This window comes from Haplochromis burtoni, unplaced genomic scaffold (genome assembly GCF_018398535.1).
Source record: "Haplochromis burtoni strain Fernald_Lab_line unplaced genomic scaffold, NCSU_Asbu1 Contig_135, whole genome shotgun sequence".
NCBI lineage: Eukaryota > Metazoa > Chordata > Actinopteri > Cichliformes > Cichlidae > Haplochromis > Haplochromis burtoni.
The window spans coordinates 1,185,200-1,193,324 of NW_024582496.1; the positions used below are offsets into that span (position 1 = coordinate 1,185,200).

An 8,125-nucleotide genomic window follows, 5' to 3' on the forward strand; every position below is an offset into this window, starting at 1 on the left:
TTCTTAAATTTGATGCCTCCAGGTATTTTTTTTTAATATGTTGCAACGAAAATTAGTATTAATAATGTTTGTAACCCTTCTAAGCTAAATTGATTAATAGAATCATTCTGAAATGAAAACTGATGATAATTTCCTAAAATAACACTTTCTGTACTTTCTTCTTTGACCCCCACCGTCCCACCCCACCCCCATATGGAGAACAACACTTCTTCATTTCTTGTTGTATTAACATCATAATCATGAGTGTAAAATTATTCATATTATATACGTTATTGGTTATGGCATATGTAGGCTTAAGACCCCTCATTCTCTATTAATGCAGATCTGATTGTAGTTGTTGCTTCGATAATTGTGCTGTCAGTGGGCTCCAAAGGCCAGGTCTTTGCAACCTCTGCTGTAAGGTAAGAGACTGTGTGTAGTATGTACAAGCAGAAACTTTGTGGCCATAAGTATGAAGATGCTTTCTGTACCTCTGGCCTCGATAACATAACTATGTGCCCCTGCACAAAGCCAGATCCATAATGAATGATTTCATCAGTTTGGGGTGAAAGTTTGTAGCCATGACTGTAAGAACGCACTACACCTCTGGGATTAATCGCTGAACTGCAAGCCAGGCCTATTGCTCACTGCTCTGCAAGGGAGAAAATTATACGAGTTTGCTTTAACATTTGTAAACGTCGAAAGTCTTTACATAGGAATGGAGACCATTTATGATATATGTGATAAAGATGCACACATGCTTTAGGTATCCAAATATTTCTAGCCTTATTGTGTGTACATGAATATTAACATTCAATTGCTGTGCAGAATAATATCTGCATATAAACACTTTCTCTTTTCCTTTTCCTTTTTTTAATTGACCAGAGGGATTCGCTTTCTGCAAATCCTGCGTATGCTCCACGTTGACCGACAGGGAGGAACGTGGCGTCTCCTGGGCTCAGTTGTCTTCATCCATCGGCAGGTACACAATCACTCCTTTAAAGGCTTCAAATTAGATTTTACGTCCAGAACTATTACCACCACCAGAGCTTCGGAGCATTATTAGTTATCTGCCAGCTTTCTGTCAGGGGATTATGCCAAGGATAGTCTGTCCTCTTCATGTTTTATTTTTCCTTTCTATGCGGTATAAAGAGAAGGTCCTCACATGGGAATACCTCATACAGTTAAATGAGTATTCAGCCGAGAACCACAACAAAAGCGCCACTGCGTAATAGCTTGGGTTTTTGGGATATAGGCTCATCTGCTGGAGAGGGCCATGTCTTTCTCTAGGGTATCATTCAGCTGAGACACAGAGGTGGACATGATTAGCCCCAGTGGTCACAGTAGTTGTCCTTAGTGTCAGTATAAAAAGAGAGAGTGATGAGCAGGGGATCAAGGATGTTACTCATCCAGTACCACCTACCATGCTTTCTTGTATTGGCCTTGGCTGATTTTGCTTGCAGCTGAAGCTGGTTATCATCAGCCACTGACCTCTGCTATGAATGTCAGCACAGGGACATATTGGGGCATTTTCAAATCTGATTTCTGACTGGCTGTAGAAAGCACTTTAGCTTGAAGGTAAAAAAAAAATGGTGAAGTTTGGAATGTACTTGTTATTGAAGGAGAGTGCAGTATCTATCACAGCTGATATGCCTAGGGGATGAGTTCTTGTTAATCTGCTAAGTTCTGTTTCCTTAGAAACCTCCTTTGTGTTGCATGCTGTGCTCCTAATTAACAGATTGTTTTAAAAGGTCATATTCACCTTCTCATGGTTAGCTCAGCTAAATTACTATTGAATAAAAACAAATATACACACAAATATACCATCTGCAGTGAAAACTTCAACCCAAGAGTGTTGTGCTGCATCTGACTAATTTTGAGGAAGTAACATTTCTTACAAAGCAAGAAAAGGTTGACAGAGATAATGAACATAGTTTATGCAGTCCAGTTACTTAGGGGGACTGAGACAATGGGATAGTTTGTTTGTTTGTTTTCAAATGTATGCAATCAAGATGTTATTGTTTTTGGTTTATTTCAAGGGTTTAACAAAAGTGTTGCATTAACCCTCTAGCAATTAAAGTCAAGTATACAGAATTATATATATTTCTAAACAGTTCCTAACAGACAAGCAGTTTCATGGTCAAGTCAGGATATTTCCCTGATTATGCTATGGCAAATTATGCAGATGAAAGATCTGGACTTGATTTCAAGTGATGAAATCAGCTGTCCACTGGAACATTCAGAGATCCTATTTTTCTTTTTTCTTTGGAGGTTGGAGCTATTTGCTATTTAATTTTTTAATAAACAACCTATATGAACACAAGTAAACCAAAATAAACAAATAATCAAAAATAAACAAACGGGTGAACCATCTAGTGTGTATATACACACACACACACACACACATATGCATACACATCCATATACTTAGACATACTACACATACCTACATACATATGTATTCGCCTATACCCTCATACATACTGACATATACATATATACACATAACAATTCAGAAATATGGCATACATAATTACAGAGATTCAAACAAAATCGGGTCTCCTTGACAAAATGTAATGTTTCCATTTATCACAAATATCACTAAATATGTCATATTGGAGTCTATTAATGAAGGTAATTCTTTCCATTTTAAACATCCCATAAACAATCTCATACCAGTCATTTAGTGATGGAATTTTCACACTAAGCCATTTCTTGGTAATAGTCTTACGGGCAGCCAGACTCAGAATACCATACAACAGCTTGGACATTTTATCTACATTCACTGAGTATAAATATCCAAACAAAAGTTCATCCCAATTAAAAGGAAGTTGCATACTAAAAATAATCTGTAACTCAGAATGAATTGATACCCAAAAAGTGTTGATCAATGGGCAAGACCAAAACAAGTGGAAGTGTTTTATTTCTTGGGCCCCACAGTTTCTCCAGCAGCTAGAGTGATTAGAATAATGTTTACTTTGTGCAGGAGTAATAAAAAAGGAACATTCAGAGATCCAAGGATCAAAAGTGGTGCATTCTTTAAAAGAATGAATGCATCGGCCAACTCAGCAATAACAAAGTGCCAGGACGACAACGGAAGACGACTAAAGTAGACGATCACAGTATTCTTTCCACCTTCACAACATCTGGCCAAAATGCCTTCATGACTGCACATTTTTATATCAAAAGTTTCTAACAAAGTGCAAACCGCTGGTTGCAATCCAAAAAAGGAAAGTCAGATTAGACTTTGTCATAAAACATCTAAAGGAAATTGACAAGATCTGGGGAAAAATAAATCCTTGGACAGATGAAACTAAGATTAACTGGTATCAGAATGATGGCAAGAGAAACAAATTGAGAAATAAGTGAACAGCTCAGAAGCTTATTACAAATCTGAAAGATATCACATCATCTGTCAAACATGGGTGAAGGTAATATTGCACAGGCATGTGTGGCTGTCAGTGGAACCAAGTTACTAGTGTTTATCAATGATGTAACTGGTGAAAGAAGCGCTTGCAAATGTTCTCTACTCAGCTAAATCCTGCAAATTGATTGTATGGCACGTGAGACTACAAATAGACAACAACCCAAAGAAAGCTGCAAAACTTTCTCAAGACAAAGAAATTCAACTGACAGGTCAGTCACCTGATCTCGACCGAACACAGCATGCTTTTCACTTACTGAAGGCAAAACTGAAAGAAGAGAGATCCACAAACAAATAGGAACTGAAGACTGCTGCAGTAAAGGCCCGACAGGGCATCTCAAGGGAGGAAACAGCATTTAGTGATGTTCATGGGTTTTAGACTTCAAGCCGTCATTCAAAGGATTTTCATCCGTGTACTGAAAACAATCACGAGATTTAAAATTACCCATGTTCATTTGACCAATTAGTTTTGAGCCCTGAAAATAGAAAACTGTGTATAAAAATGACAGTAATTTCTAAACAGTTAATGCAAATGTTTTGTTATGCCCCTTGAACTAAAGCTGAAAGACTGCACTTGAATCCCATCTTGATTGTTTGATTTAAAGTCCAGTGTGATGGTGTTCAGAGGGAAAACTACAAAAAATTGTGTCACTGTGGACCTAACTATAAATCGTGGCTTTCTTTGTCTTTCTTAATCCTTTTAATCATCTTGTAACTCCCCCACCCCCCAAATTTGCATAGAATACACCTACAGCACGCAAAACCATGTGGGACTTATTTCAGGTTTTCTCAATTTTCCAAACCCTGCTAGCTGAGAGTGACAAGCCTTCACTGATGTAGACCATTTAAGGGTTTCACTGCCCAATTCCACTCACACACTGGCTGGGCTGTTCCTAAATAGACTCTGAAAGGAGAGGATGAGTGTGAGACTGACTCTAGGAGAGGCCTGGCTAAATTCAGTCCTGATTGCAGGCATCAGAAGTCATCATGTGTAACATAGAGGGAGCTGTTCCATGAGAACCACACTCATCACATCCATGCTTTATTTTTGTTTCACCTCGCACTGCAGCCACTGTTGGTATAGTTCTCATATCTTCTGCTAAGGCTCTACACAACTCCAACAGCCGTAAGGGAAATACATTGTGTACTCTCACAACAGCCAGTGCAGTAGGGGTCAAGTTGCCATCAACCAGCTGGTCTCTGGTGTATTGTATATAATATATGTTCCTTTGTGAATTTCTTGGTGTTATACAGAGCAGGAATATTTTGCTCCGCTAGACTCTCGCATAAACGCATGAAAGTGCAGCCCCCTCTGTGTTAACAGCTGGAGTTTTTAAAGTCAATGGAGTTTCATTCACTCCAATCAGTATCCAATCCTTGTGTTATAACGGCATTTACATACACACACAGTGGCATTCTAGTGCCTGTGGCTCTAAACACAATTTGCACAGTTGCTCCTGGCTGATACTGGCAGATGGGAGGCACACATCTCGTGAATGTGTTTGCCAGGTCACAGCGACAGCAACACATCTACTAAACCTCAGGTAGCAGCTCAAGGAAAATGTACCTGAATGCGTTAAAAGCTGTTATTTCCAAGAATCAAGTTGCTAGCAGTACGGATGACTTGAAGGTGTTATAGAGGCTCTGTCAGGTGTTTACTAGCAAAGGTCTGATGCCCAGAAACATTCCCAAAAACAATGCGTGATGAAATGAGGAAATGCAGGTGCAAATGTGGACTACTGGGAGATCGTAAGCACCGTTTGTTTAGAGCAATGTAAGGCTAGGATGCTTACATCTGCTGCTGCTTCTCTGTGTCGCAATCTCAGAGTGACAGTTTTGGGCCGAGACACGAATAAAATTTTCACTTATCAGGTAGCGCTCTGGCACTTTGAGTAGTTAAACCCAGTTTAAAATCGCGTAGTAGGTGAGTGCACTTAGAGAGCTTTTTCAAAAAGCAGTAGTCTAATTACACTCAGACAGGATGAGAGCCCCAAACCCAAGTAGACCTCCTGAGCAAAGTGTAGACAGTTGCTTATTGAATCTGCAACACGATGCTTTATATATATGATAAATACACTGGAAGACATCAGACGTCTGGGTTTCAAAGTAATTTATGATGATTTACCGCAAATCTGAATTCAATCAACACCCCTGCGGTGATTACTGATTATTACTGAATTTACTTTCAGTTTAAACTCATTAGCACTCATGGCCCCTTTAAAACTCAAGACATTTTAGTGTTTGCTCAGGCCAAGAATACCATGAGCATTTTAATGGCTTTTCACTTGATCAAAAAAAAACACTTATTCTGAATAGAGTCGCACAGTTTTGGTTGAGATAGAGCGTCATAATCAAATTTCAGATGGCAGTTTTCAAATAAGATCCCATCCAATTGATGTTCGATTGAAAGAACTGGTGCCGAAAATTAGCGGCAAAATGACAGGTTGCATGATTAAGAACAGCTTTGCATTCACTTTTGGTTATTGAATGACACAAGCCCGCACAGGCAGCAAAATGCTCCAATGGAAAAATTTAATCATCATATTTACCCAGCACTCTTACATGAATATTCACATCCATATGTCATGTTATTAGCAAACACAGCCACATCGAGCTACAGGCAGCTGACTGGTAAGCTAGCTGATGCATTTTACCAGAAAGTATACATAAATTCACACCTCATATTACTTAATATTTTCTCTAACATGGTCACATGTCCGAGTTTGAAATATGTAATGTCTTTGTGCATGTGTATTTCAGGAGCTGATCACAACCTTATACATTGGCTTTTTGAGCCTGATCTTCTCGTCGTACTTTGTCTACCTGGCAGAGAAAGATGCTGTTGACAACAGTGGCACCACTGGTTTTGGGAACTATGCTGATGCCCTGTGGTGGGGAGTGGTAAGCATTTGTATTACTTATAGTGTATGGCCATAAATCATTGTACACACATTTTTGGGACTCCTGGGACAAAAAGGGAAATGATAATGTCAATTGAAAAAATGAACTGTGAAAGCATATATATGGAGAGAGAGAGAGAATGGCGAGCAGTCATGTTGAAACAGGAAGGGGCCATCCCGTTCCCACAAATTTGTTAAGAGTTGGAGCTAAGGGGCTGAGCCCAACTCTTAAAAAACAAAACCTACTTGAGCCAAGCACACAGACTCATCACTCCAGAGAACACATCTGCACTGCTCTAGGTTCCAGTGGTGGTGTGCTTTACATCGCTGCATCCGACACTTAGAAGCTAAGGCTCAGACTAAGGCATGGATGCAGCTGCTCAGCCATGGAAACCCATTCCATGAAGCTCCCTCTACGCTCCGTTCTTGAGCTAAACGAAGTCCACATGAAGTTTAGAAGGTCTGTAGTAACTGCCTGCAGAAAGTTGGTGACCTCTATGCACTATGCGCGTTCACTGACCTCGCTCTGTGATTTTACGTGGCCTACCACTTTGTGGCTCAGTTGCTGTTGTTGTTGACTGTAGTAGCAAGGAATTTTCATGACTATGACTATCACAGTACCATCCTGAAAATCACTGAGCTCCTGAGTGCGACCCACTCGCTCACAAATGTTTGTAAAAGAAGTCTGTATGTCTTGCTGCTTGATTTTATACACCTGTGGCCGTGCAAGTGATTGGAACACCTAGATTCAATAATTTAGATGGGTGAGTGAATACTTTTGGCAATATAGTGTATGACACAAAAAAAAAGGAAAATTATAATAGTCTCTTTGTTGAGTCTTGGGATTTGGCAAGCAGTTATGATGGTTGAAGAAAGTCTCCAGAAAATGAAAGTAAGTTATTGAAATGTTCTCTAAAATGACAGAAACATGAGCAGAGTTTGCCTGGGGCTCTGAGGAAAATTCTGCTAAGGGGGCCCTCCTAATTTACCCATAAGCCATGCACGCTGTGTGAGATTGCCACACAGTCCCACCTGTCAGCACAGTGCAAACAATTTGCTCAATCTGTTCATCTACAATTGAGTATACTTATACAGAAAAGTATGAGATAAACAAACACGATTTTTTTCACACAGTATATTCTTTACAATCTCAAGATGACACATAAGAATGAAATGCTGCACGAATGACTTTTTGTTTTGTTGTTTTTGTTATCATTTCATATGCACAGCTAAGGAGCATTTATATTCTAATACTGAATCAATTGTAATTGTCAGTCACTGGATTTGCAAAGAGTTTCCTTTTTTACATGATCACTGTCGACTTCAGGGTGCTTTTGTGGAGTGCAATCATACTCCTACATTGTATTTTCTGGACTGGCCCTTGCAGAGGCTGCTGCTGTAAAGCATATGTTTCATTTCACAAATGTGCATACGAAGCCATATGGTCACATATGAACACATGTGAAGTGTGAATTGCAGTTTCTAAGCCTTGTCACTTTAGTCAGCCACAAAGACAAAGAACCCAGCCATGGAAATGGTTAACAAGCAACACACAGACATACCAAGAGATGCTCTGTCCAGCTATGTTAGTAAGACAGACAGGCTAGAGGGATTTGCACTACAAGCAAGCACATCAACTTAATGTTAAGGTTATTTGCTGACATTTTTCTTTCTTTCTTTCTTTCTTTTTGGAGAAAAACTGGAGAAGCTATGTTATGGACTATTTCAAGTGCTCTTGGGGGCCCTCTGCTGTCCATGGAGCCCTAAGCAAACACTCAGTGTGCTTGTGACCTGATTCAAGCCAGGTCTGTGTGTGTGTGTG

The 8,125-nt window shown here is 39.6% G+C and overlaps 1 protein-coding gene across 1 annotated transcript in view; it reads left to right on the plus strand.

Annotated features, from left to right (window-relative positions):
- Positions 1 to 8,125, plus strand: part of kcnq1.1 (potassium voltage-gated channel, KQT-like subfamily, member 1.1) — a 45,993-nt gene that overhangs the window by 18,124 nt on the left and 19,744 nt on the right. Inside the window, exons 4-6 of the mRNA XM_005930800.3 lie at positions 323 to 401; positions 865 to 961; positions 6,164 to 6,304. Of these exons, the coding sequence (XP_005930862.1) occupies positions 323 to 401; positions 865 to 961; positions 6,164 to 6,304 (317 nt within the window). The remainder of the gene's footprint in view (positions 1 to 322; positions 402 to 864; positions 962 to 6,163; positions 6,305 to 8,125) is intronic.